Raw genomic sequence first — 12,495 nt, forward strand, 5'->3', positions numbered from 1 at the left:
CTTAATATAATGTTTACATACCCTACATTATTAATTTCATATGTATATGTATATACTGTACTCTATCATCTACTGCATCTTTATGTAATACACTTTAAACTATGCCACTTTGTTTACATACCCTACATTACTCATCTCATATGTATATACTGTACTCGATACCATCTACTGCATCTTGCCTATGCCGTTCTGTACATATTCTTTATCCCTTTACACTTGTGTGTATAAGGTAGTAGTTTTGGAATTGTTAGGTTAGATTACTCGTTGGTTATTACTGCATTGTCGGAACTAGAAGCACAAGCATTTCGCTACACTCGCATTAACATCTGCTAACCATGTGTATGTGACAAATACATTTGATTTGATTTAGCCCCGGCCTACTAACTGTTAGCAGGCCGATGCTAACAAGCTAAGTGTCTGAATCGCCGTGTCCCCAGTCAGCCCAACCACTCACTGGACCCATATGTTCACTTGGCTACACATGCCTCTCTCTAATATCAATATGTCTCGTCCATTACTGTCCTGGTTAGTGATCACTGTCTTATTTCACTGTAGAGCCTCTAGCCCTGCTCAATATGCCTTAACCAACCATGTTGTTCCACCTCCTATATATGCGATGACATCATCTAGTTTAAACGTCTCTAGAGACTCATATATATATATATATATATATATATATATAAGTTCTCCCACTTAAAAAGATGAGGCCTGTAATTTTCATCATAGGTACACTTCAACTGTGACAGACAAAATGAGATTTTTTCCCCCAGAAAATCACATTGCAGGATTTTTAAACATGCATGTTAACATTAGAAGCCTACTCCCTAAGTTTGCTTTACTCACTGCTTTAGCACACTCTGCCAACCTGGATGTCTTAGCCGTGTCTGAATCCTGTCTTAGGAAAACCACCAAAAACCCTGAAATCTCCATCGCTAACTATAACATTTTCCGCCAAGGTAGAACTGCCAAAGGGAGCGGTGTTGCAATCTACTGCAAAGATAGCCTGCAGAGTTCTGTATTACGATCCAAGTCTGTACCCAAACAATTCGAGCTTCTACTTCTAAAAACTCACGTTTCCAGAAACAAGTCTCTCATCGCTTGCTATAGACCTCCCTCTGCCCCCAGCTGTGCACTCGATACCATATGTGAATTGATTGCCCCCCATCTATCTTCTGAGCTCGTGCTACTAGGTGACCTAAACTGGGACATGCTTTACACCCCGGCCATCCTACAATCTAAGCTTGATGCCCTCAATCTCACACAAATTATCAATGAACCTACCAGGTACAACTCCAAATCCGTAAACACGGGCACCCTCATAGATGTCATCCTAACTAACTCAACCTCCAAATACACCTCTGCTGTTTTCAATCAAGATCTCAGCGATCACGGCCTCATTGCCTGCATCTGTAATGGGTCTGCGACCAAACGACCACCCCTTATCACTGTCAAATGCTCCCTAAAACACTTCTGCGGCAGGCCTTTCTAATCGACCTGGCCGGGGTATCCTGGAATGACATTGACCTCATCCCGTCAGTAGATGATGCCTGGCTATTCTTTAAAAAGTGCCTTCCTCACCATCTTAAATAAGCATGCCCCATTCAAAAAATGTAGAACTAGGAATAGATATAGTCCTTGGTTCTCTCCAGACCTGTCTGCCCTTGACCAGCACAAAAACATCCTGTGGCGTTCTGCATTAGCATCGAATAAACAAAACATACAGTCAATAATATAGTAGAGAAATAAGTATATATACAATGTGAGCAAATGAGGTGAGAAGGGAGGTAAAGGCAAAAAAAGGCCATGGTGGCGAGGTAGATACAATATAGCAAGTAAAACCCTGGAACTGTAGATTTTCTGTGGAAGAATGTGCAAAGTAGAAATATAAATAATGAGGTGCAAAGGAGCTAAATAAATAAATACAGAGAGGTAGTTGTTTAGGCTAAATTATAGATGGGCTATGTACAGGTGCAGTAATCTGTGAGCTGCTCTGACATCTGGTGCTTAAAGCTAGTGAGGGAGATAAGTGTTTCCAGCTTCAGAGATTTTTGCAGTTCGTTCCAGTCATTGGCAGCAGAGAACTGGAAGGAAAGACTACCAAAGGAGGAATTGGCTTTGGGGGTAACCAGTGAGCTATACCTGCTGGAGCTCGTGCTGCTATGGTGACCAGTGAGCTGAGATAAGGCGGGGCTTTACCTAGCAGAGACTTGTAGATAACCTGTGCTAGATTAGCCAGTGGGTTTGGCGACGAGTATGAAGCGAGGGCCAACCAACGAGAGCGTACAGGTCGCAATGGTGGGTAGTGTATGGGACTTTGGTGACAAAACGGATGGCACTGTGATAGACTGCATCCAGTTTGTTGAGTAGAGTGTTGGAGGCTATTTTATAGATGTCATCACTGAAGTCGAGCATCGGCAGGATGGTCAGTTTTACGAGGGTATGTTTGGCAGCATGAGTGAAGGATGCTTTGTTGCAATATAGGAAGCTGATTCTAGATTTAATTTTGGATTGGAGATGCTTAATGTGAGTCTGGAAGGAGAGTTTACAGTCTAACCAGACACCTAGGTATTTGCAGTTGTCCACGTATTCTAAGTCAGAGCCGTCCAGAGTAGTGATGCTGGACGGGCGAGCAGGTGCAGGCAGCGATCGGTTGAATAGCATGCATTTAGTTTTACTTGCGTTTAAGAGCAGTTGGAGGCCACGGAAGGAGAGTTGTATGGCACTGAAGCTCATCTGGAGGTTAGTTTACACAGTGTTCTAAGAGTGGCCAGAAGTATACAAAATGGTGTCGTCTGCATAGAGGTGAATCAGAGAACCAGCAGAAAGAGCAACATCATTGATGTATACAGAGAAGAGAGTCAACCTGAGGATTGAACCATGTGGCACCCCCATATCAAATCAAATCAAATGTATTTATATAGCCCTTCGTACATCAGCTGATATCTCAAAGTGCTGTACAGAAACCCAGCCTAAAACCCCAAACAGCAAGCAATGCAGGTGGAGAAGCACGGTGGCTAGGAAAAACTCCCTAGAAAGGCCAATACCTAGGAAGAAACCTAGAGAGGAACCAGGCTATGTGGGGTGGCCAGTCCTCTTCTGGCTGTGCCGGGTGGAGATTATAACAGAACATGGTCAAGATGTTCAATGTTCATAAATGACCAGCATGGTCGAATAATAATAAGGCAGAACAGTTGAAACTAGAGCAGCAGCACAGTCAGGTGGAAGTTGAAACTGGAGCAGCAGCATGGCCAGGTAGACTGGGGACAGCAAGGAGTCATCATGTCAGGTAGTCCTGGGGCATGGTCCTAGGGCTCAGGTCAGTTGAAACTGGAACAGCAGCATGGCCAGGTGGACTGGGGACAGCAAGGAGTCATCATGTCAGGTAGTCCTGGGGCATGGTCCTAGGGCTCAGGCTCAGGTCCTCCGAGACTGCCAGAGGTCCGGACAACAGGCCCTCCGATTTGACACACTGAACTCTATCAGAGATGTAGCTGGTAAACCAGGCAAGGCAATAATTTGAGAAACCAAGGCTGTCGAGTCGGCCAATAAGAATGTGGTGATTGACAGAGTCGAAAACCTTGGCCAGGTTGATGAATACGGCTGCTCAGTAATGTCTCTTATCGATGGCGGTTATGATGACGTTTAGGACCTTGAGCGTGGTGGACCCATGACCAGCTCTGAAACCAGATTGCATAGCTGAGAAGGTACGGTGGGATTCTAAATGGTTGGTAATCTGTTTGTTAACTTGGCTTTCGAAGACCTTCGAAAGACAGGGTAGGATAGATGTAGATCTGTAGCAGTTTGTGTCTAGAGTGTCACCCCCTTTGAAGAGGGGGATGACCGCGGCAGCTTGCCAATCTTTGGGAATCTCAGACGTTTCGAAAGAGAGGTTGAACAGGCTAGTTCACAATTTCAGCAGATCATTTTAGAAAGAAAGGGTCCAGATTGTCTAGCCCGGCTGATTTGTAGGGGTCCAGATTTTGCAGCTCTTTCAGAACATCGGCTATCTGGTTTTGGGTGAAGGAGAAATGGTGGGGGCTTTGCCGGGTTGCTGTGGAGGGTGCCGGGCAGTTGACCGGGGTAGGGGTAGCCAGTTGGAACGCATGGCCAGCCATAGAGAAATACTTATATTGGATTTATCGGTGGTGACAGTGTTTCCTAGTCTCAGAGCAGTGGGCAGCTGGGAGGAGGTGCTCTTATTTTCCATGGACTTTAGTGTCCCAGAACTTTTTTGAGTTAGTACTACAGGGTGCAAATTTCTGTTTGAAAAAGCTAGCCTTAGCTTTCCTAACTGCCTGTGTATATTTGTTCCTAACTTCCCTGAAAAGTTGCATATCACGGGGGCTTACAACTAAGCTTACAACTATGCCGACAACCATCTGTGGAGATCAGTGAACAAAGGGCTGGACAACGGGATCACCGAAAACGCATGGTTGCCAAGAAAGCAGTTCGTTTCGCTAGATTCTTAAAATGTGTACAGAGCCCGTGTGCGTTGGAGTCACTTTTAATTCTTAATTGATCTACCATTTCGATTATAGGCCACTCTGGGGGCTCAGGGCTGTACCATTCTGCTCATCTGATGAAGGTGCTCATGGATGTGATTCAAACTTTGAAGACCGAGATCGAGTCATTGAAGGCAGACCATACGGGTGAGAGCTGATGCATTGGTCCAGAGCCAGGCGGTATTGGCGGAGAGTCACTCCTCATTAGTGAAGAGTCAGGTGGCATTGGTGGAGAGGCACAGCAAGGGCCGCCCGGACCGTTATGCTGTTCTGCTATTCCAAGGATGTGTAACCAAAGAGAGATACCACGAGTGGGCACAGAATACAAACTGAGATGGATCCCGAGGCAAATGTGGCTTACCAGTGAATTTCCGGGTGTTCATCATTAATACTGTGTCTCAGAAGTTTCTGTCCATGACTGATGCAACCCGAAAAAGAATTAAAAACATAGGAGGACTTGAGGTCACCGAGAAAGTCTGGACATGACCTGCTCTCCCTTATGTAAGGAATTATTCACTTTCCCACTACAGTATGTGCTGGAGGCAATGTTTACTTGTCAGACTGCACAGTAACCTAATGAACAAATGCAGACGGCTTATATCTTCAAAATGCTTTAAATGCTTTATCCAAATGTAAAAGGATATACTCTATGTATTTCTTCATCAAGCATCTTTATGCTTTCGTTAATAAAATAATTATAAAAAAATACTCTGTAAAAATGCTTATGTTTATTTAGTTATGGATCCATAATAATTTACTATGGGAATAAATATCACTGATTTACAGAAATATTGGAACAAAGTTGTCTAATGAAGGCAAACTATTTAGAATCCGCCAATCCTACTACCGACCGCCACTAGCCTACTACCGACCGCCACGTTGTACAGCGGGATATTTTCCATTCCATCCTAACAGAACCAGAATATTAATCAAATTAATTTAGCCACATTTCTTGAAATCAATCCCGTATACTATGTTATTACAAAAAAGGTTTTAAATTCTCTGGTAACACCAATATGGAAGACGATCAAATGCTTCTCAAAGATGCCTCCTGGTGGTCAAACTAGCACTAACTTACTATAACAGAAAAAAGGTCTGACAATTAAATAACGTGCAACAGAATGGTGTAGCAGCCCGCAATGTGCGCTGCAGTACGACGCAAATATGAAAGGAGGAACCACTTTAAATCAAAACACATTTCACACATACAGTGCCTTCAGAAAGTTTTCAGGCCCATTGACTTTTCCACATTTTGTTACAGCCTTATTATAAAATGTATCACATGGATTTTCCCTCAATCTACACACAATACCCTATAATGACAAAGCAAAAACAGGTATAGAAATGTTTACAAATGTATTAAATAAAAAACTACAATATCACATTTACGTAAGTACTCAGACTCTTTACTCTGTATTTTGTTGAAACACCTTTGTCAGCAATTAGTTATCAATTCTTCTTGGGTATGACGCTACAAGCTTGGCACCCCTGAGTTTCTCCCATTCTTCTCTGCAGATCGGGTTCAAGTTCAAGCTCTGGACATTCAGTGACTTGTCCTGTAGCCACTCCTGGGTTGTCTTGGCTGTGTGCTTAGGGTCATTGTCCTGTTGGAAAGTGAACCTTGGCCAGAGTCTGAGGTCCTGAGTGCCCTCTAGAGCAGGTTTTCAAAAAGGATCTCTGTACTTTGCTCCGTTCATCTTGCCTTGATCCTAACTAGGTCTGAAAAACATCCCCACAGCATGATGCTGCCACCACGGTTGACCGAATGGAGGGTGCCGGGTGTCCTCCAGACTTGATGCTTGGCATTCAGGCTAAAACGTTCATTTTGGCAAACTCCAAGTGGGCTGTCATGTGCCTTTTACTAAGTAGTGGCTTCTGTCTGGCCACTCTACCATAAAGGCTTGATTGGTGGAGTGCTGCAGAGATGGCTTTCCTTCTGGAAGGTTCTCCCATCTCCACAGAGGAACTCTGGAGCTCTGTCAAAGTGACCATCGGTTTCTCGGTCACCACCTTGACCAATGTCCTTCTCCCCCGTTTGCTCAGTTTGGCCGGGCGGCCAGCTCTAGGAAGAGTCTTGGTGGTTTCAAACTTCTTCCATTTAAGAATGATGGAGGTCACTGTGTTCTTGGGGATCTTCAATGCTGAAGAAATTTTTTGGTACCCTTCCCCAGCTTTGTGCGTCAATACACTCCTGTCTCGGAGCTCTACGGACAATTCCTTCGACCTCACTGACATGCACTGTCAATTGTGGAACTTTATATAGACAGGTGTGTGCCATTCTGAATCATGTCGAATCAATTGAGTTTCCAACAGGTGGACTCAAATCAAGTTGGAGAAATAGCTCAAGGAAGATCAATGGAAACAGGATGCACCTGAGCTCAATTTGGAGTCTCATAGCAAAGGGGCTGAATACTTATGTAAATAAGGTATTATTTATTTATTTTTTATAAATTTGCAAAAATGTCTAAAAATCCATTCTTGCTTTGTCATTATTGGGTATTGTGTGTAGATTGCTGAGGATTTTTACTTATTTAATCCATTATAGAATAAGGCTGCAACGTAACAAAATGTGGAAAAAGGGGTCTGAATACTTTCCGAAGACACTGTATATTGTTTAGTACAAGACAATATTAAGTCAAGAAGTCTGATGGGTGACAATATCAGCCTTGCAAATTATATATTATCACTTGTGAAGGATGCACAGGGTAAGAATCATAGTCCTACACATCATATAGCCAAGCCCATAGGCCTATATGTTTTGATAAGGTTTATATCAAAACTAAAGTGGCCAAATAACTTCATAAAATTAAGCACATTAATCCACTTTACAAGGGGTGTAGAGCCAAACTGGCATACAAAAGCAGCTCCTAAGTTAATTTTATCTTCCCCAATTTAAAAATAAATAAAAATGCACCTTTATAATAAAATCATTACATGGATAATCATATTTGCCACTTTTGATAATGATGCTTTCCCGTTAAAGGAGCGGCAGGTAGCCTAGTGGCTAGAGAGGTGGTCCAGTAACCGAAAGGTTGCTGAATCGAATCCCCGACCTGACAAGGTAAAAATTTCATTCTGCCCCTGAACAAGGCAGTTAACCCACTGTTCTTAGGCCATCATTGTAAATAAGAATTTGTTCTTAGAACTGATTTGCCTAGTTAAATAAAATCAAATAAATAAAGGAACATTCGCGCTTACTAGCGTGTGCACATTGCAGCACTTACACTAGGCTTTTGCTGTTTGTTAGGCCTACTCGTCTGGTTGGCTGACAAAAACTAAATGTGGACAGTTCTTCCAATATCTTCAATATGCACCTTGGAATTGGATAAGAACGCGCACAGTTGCATCCCTGATGTGTCTGTCTTCTCTTGTAGCCTGTGAGAAAGATCCAATCAAGTGATGGAGAGCCACGTGAATGAGAGGTGCTTTGGAGCAAGCAGCACTCAGGGAGAAGGGCACAACGCAGCACTCCGGCAACAAAAGGCATGGATTCTTTTAGGGTGTATTACTGCCACACACAGGGGATGTCACCGTGAAATTCTAGGCATTATCAAGTGCTTGTCAAATTGTGAATGAGATACTGATGAAGTGTACAGGCTGGGCAAAAAACAAAGCAGAGTTCATGCCTTTCAAGCTACTTTTTTCAAATCATCATTGGATTCGCATCACACAGCATTACAATGTATTAAAAATCTAAACATATAGCCCAACGTTTGTAGAATAACTAAAGTTACATTAATAACTCTAAATTAAGAATTTCTTTGTTTAACCGCTCAACACAGAACAGCAGCATGTGCGTACTCACATCATTTGGACAAAATATCCTTTCTATTTTATTCAGCTTTGTTCAATTGTATTTTTCATACTGTAAAATAATAGAAAATAATGCCACAGAATTCTAAGCAAATCTTGCCTGCTAAATTAACTTGTGTAGCCCACAGTCATTTGGCATAGCCAGATCACGACCTAACATAAGGACAACTCAAGAGTATGCTATTCTGTTCTTCTGAAATAGAGTACATTTTCTTCAAATCATGCTTCTTTAGATCCGTCTAAAATATTATATAGATTTATTAAACTTTTTAAATACGAAGATGTTCCAAAGGTCTGCATCAGTGTGGAAGCTAGGAGATGCTAAATGTGTTTGTTAATTAATGGTCAATTACTGTGAGACTGACAGTTATTTGCTTCACAATCACCCGCTGTGGAAATTTCATGACCGCCACAGCCCTAACAGGGCCTAGCTAGTAGTTGTTCCTGGACAAGACCTGTCGCAGTGTCCTCCCTCACCTCAGTTTTGCTGGACAGGACCTGTCCCAGTGTCTCTCACCTCAGTTTTGCTGGACAGGACCTGTCCCAGTGTCTCCCCCTCACCTCAGTTTTGCTGGTGGATGGTGTCTTCTTCTTCTTGGGCTTCTTCTTGGTCACGTCAGACGACACCAGAGGGACGCTCTTCTCCGGCTTCAATGCCTCCACCATCTTCTTCTCGAGCTCCTGGGGCACGGGTGTGGGCGGCTCCTCCTCCTCAGGTGGTAGGGGGAGGGGTTCCAGGTAGTAGCTGCGCGGCTTGGGCTTCAGGTGGGTGTGGTAGAGGAGGAAGCGCTGCTGCTCCTCGAACTTGGTCACCTTACGGTCCACGCGTACCGTCCCGAACCAGCCCCAAGAGAGAGGGGCAGAGTGCTTGAGGCCCTCGAACACGTCCCACGGCGAGATCTTCTGCTTGTTGGACACTTGGAGGCCCTGATGGAAAAGGAGAGGTGATTTTTAAATTGACATTATTGGAGACTGGTGTTGCCCCAAATTCATCCCGAAAATTAAGATGTGTAAATGCATAAGTATTTTGTAGAGCTGAGTTCAAATACTATTTGTTTTCTCTAATAAACATTGAGCATTTGAAGGAGCCTGGAGTACCATATGGGCGTGGTTTACAGATTTGGGACAATTCCATTGGTTCCATTTCGCCAGGCAAGCTCAATCAAGTATAATAAAACACAGTATTTGAACACAGGTCTGCTATTTAGGGAAGACATTCCTAGTGAACAGCTGAAAGACACGTTTATGAAGAACCATGTGGGCAAAAAATATTAAATATCTTAGTGACAGAGAAACAGTAATACCTTCAACAACTGAGTTGGCAATGTCTTCCAAGGGTAAAAGCTCATAGTACTCACCTCCTTCTCAAAGCCGGCAATCTTGTTGCCCTTGGTGTCGATGAGCGAGCCCTGAGGCTCACACGTGATGACATCACGAGTCTGCTTGGGCAGAGGGAGCAGCTGCCGCACCTTCTCCAGACTCTCTGACTGCCGGTCACCCAGCTCTTTCTGCAAATACACACCACAACAGTAGAGTTACGAGCCAAACACCTTGAAATAAAGATACAAATAGTATTGAATTGAGAAGCTTCCTTGTGTCTGTTTGAGAGTTGCTCGACTGAATTCTAGGTGAGTGGGGACCTCTTGTGGTGAACACCGAGCATAACACCTTTCCGGACATAAATTGTTATATATTCTACATATAAACAGAGAGTACAAAACATTAAGAACACCTTCCTAATATTGAGTTGAACCCCCTTTTTCCCTCAGAACAGCCTCAATTCTTCGGGGCTTGGACTCCACAAGGCGTCGAAAGCCCATGTTGACTCCAATGCTTTCCACAGTTGTGTCAAGTTGGCTGGATGTGCTTTGGGTGGTGGACCATTCTGATACAGACCGGAAACTGTTGAGCGTGAAAAACCCAGCAACTCTGCAGTTTTTGACACACAGTGCACCTGGCACCTATTACCATACCCTGTTCAAAAGGCACTTAAATATTTTGTCCTGTCCATTCTAGAGGTCGACCGATTAATCTGAATGGCCGATTAATTTGGGCTGATTTCAAGTTTTCATAACAATCGGAAATCGGTATTTTTGGATGCTGATTTGGCATTTTTTTTTTTACACCTTTATTTCACTAGGCAAGTCAGTTAAGAACACATTCTTATTTTCAATGACGGCCTAGGTACAGTGGGTTAACTGCCTTGTTCAGGGGCAGAACGACAGATTTTTACCTTGTCAGCTCGGGGGATACAAATCCTGCAACCTTACAGTTAACTAGTCCAACGCTCTAACCACCTGCCTCACGAGGAGCCTGCCTGTTACGTGAATGCAGTAAGAAGCCACGGTAAGTTGCTAGCTAGCATTAAACTTATCTTATAAAAAACAATCAATCATAAATCACTAGTTAACTACACATGGTTGATGATATTACTAGTCTATCTATGTCCTGCGTTGCATATAATCGATGCGGAGCGCATTCGAGAAAAAGGACTGTCGTTGCTCCAACGTGTACCTAAACCATAAACATCAATGCCATTCTTAAAATCAATACACAGAAGTATATATTCTTAAACCTGCATATTTAGCTAAAAGAAATCCAGGTTAGCAGGCAATATTAACCAGGTGAAATTGTGTCACTTCTCTTGCATTCATTGCACGCAGAGTCAGGGTATATGCAACAGTTTGGGCCGCCTGGCTCGTTGCGAACTAATTTGCCAGAATTTTACGTAATTATGACACAACATTGAAGGTTGTGCAATGTAACAGGAATATTTAGACTTAGGGATGCCAACCGTTAGATAAAATACAGAACGGTTCCGTATTTCACTGAAAGAAAAAATAACGTTTTGTTTTCGAGATGATAGTTTCCGGATTCGACCATATTAATGACCTAAGGCTCGTATTTCTGTGTGTTATTATGTTATAATTAAGTTATGATTTGATAGAGCAGTCTGACTGAGTGATGGTAGGCACCAGCAGGCTCGTAAGCATTCATTCAAACAGCACTTTCGTGCGTTTTGCCAGCAGCTCTTCTCTGTGCTTCAAGCATTGTGCTGTTTATGACTTCAAGCCTATTAACTCCTGAGATTAGGCTGGTGTAACCGATGTGAAATGGCTAGCTAGTTAGCAGGGTGCACGCTAATAGCGTTTCAAACGTCACTCGCCCTGAGACTTGGGAGTAGTTGTTCCACTTGCTCTGAAAGGGTAACACTGCTTCGAGGGTGGCTGTTGTCGATGTGTTCCTGGTTCGAGCCCAGGTAGGAGCAAGGAGTGGGACAGAAGCTATACTGTTACACTGGCAATACTAAAGTGCCTATAAGAACATCCAATAGTCAAAGGTATATGAAATACAAATGGTAAATAGAGAAATAGTCCTATAATAACTACAACCTAAAACTTCTTAGCTGGGAATATTGAAGACTCATGTTAAAAGGAACCACCAGCTTTCATATGTTCTCATGTTCTGAGCAAGGAACTTAAACGTTAGCTGTCTTACATGGCACATATTGCACTTCTACTTTCTTCTCCAACACTTTGTTTTTGCATTATTTAAACCAAATTGAACATGTTTCATAATTTTTTTGAGGCTACATTGATTTTATTGATGTATTATATTATATTAAAATAAGTGTTCATTCAGTATTGTTGTAATTGTCATTATTACAAATTTTTATTTTAATATTTTAATTTTATTATCGGCCGATTAATAGGTATCGGCTTTTTTCGGTCCTCCAATAATCGGTATCGGCGTTGAAAAATCATAGTCGGTCGACCTCTAGTCCATTCACCCTCAATGGCGCAGATACACAATCCAATGTCTCAACTGTTGTCTCAAGGCTTAAAAATCATTCTTTAACCTGTCTCCTCCCCTTAATTTACACTGATTGAAGTGGATTTAACAAGTGACATCAATAAGGGATCATAGCTTTCACATGGATTCACCAGGTCAGCCTGTCATGGAAAGATCAGGTGTTCCTAATGTTTTCTACACTCAGTGTAAATGCAGTGTGATCTTACCCGAAGCTTCTTTACCAGGTTCATGTAAGCCCTCTTGTTCTCTTCCATGCTGCCCTGAGAGATGCTGGACATGTCAGCAGCCAGCGTGCCATTAATCAGCACACTCAGCATGTCCAGTACCGTAGTGAAGAGCTCACTGAGAGAGAAAAAGGAAGAGAGCG

At 42.8% G+C, this 12,495-nt stretch overlaps 1 protein-coding gene across 2 annotated transcripts in view; it reads right to left on the minus strand.

Moving 5' to 3' along the window:
• Positions 1-12,495, minus strand: part of LOC109905333 (mediator of RNA polymerase II transcription subunit 12) — a 93,823-nt gene that overhangs the window by 15,924 nt on the left and 65,404 nt on the right. For both annotated transcript variants that reach the window (XM_020502639.2, XM_031790313.1), the window contains exons 34-36: positions 12,335-12,470; positions 9,674-9,823; positions 8,877-9,242 (exon numbers count right to left, since the gene is read on the minus strand). In XM_020502639.2, the coding sequence (XP_020358228.1) occupies positions 8,877-9,242; positions 9,674-9,823; positions 12,335-12,470 (652 nt within the window). The remainder of the gene's footprint in view (positions 1-8,876; positions 9,243-9,673; positions 9,824-12,334; positions 12,471-12,495) is intronic.

This window comes from Oncorhynchus kisutch, linkage group LG15 (genome assembly GCF_002021735.2).
Source record: "Oncorhynchus kisutch isolate 150728-3 linkage group LG15, Okis_V2, whole genome shotgun sequence".
Lineage (NCBI taxonomy): Eukaryota > Metazoa > Chordata > Actinopteri > Salmoniformes > Salmonidae > Oncorhynchus > Oncorhynchus kisutch.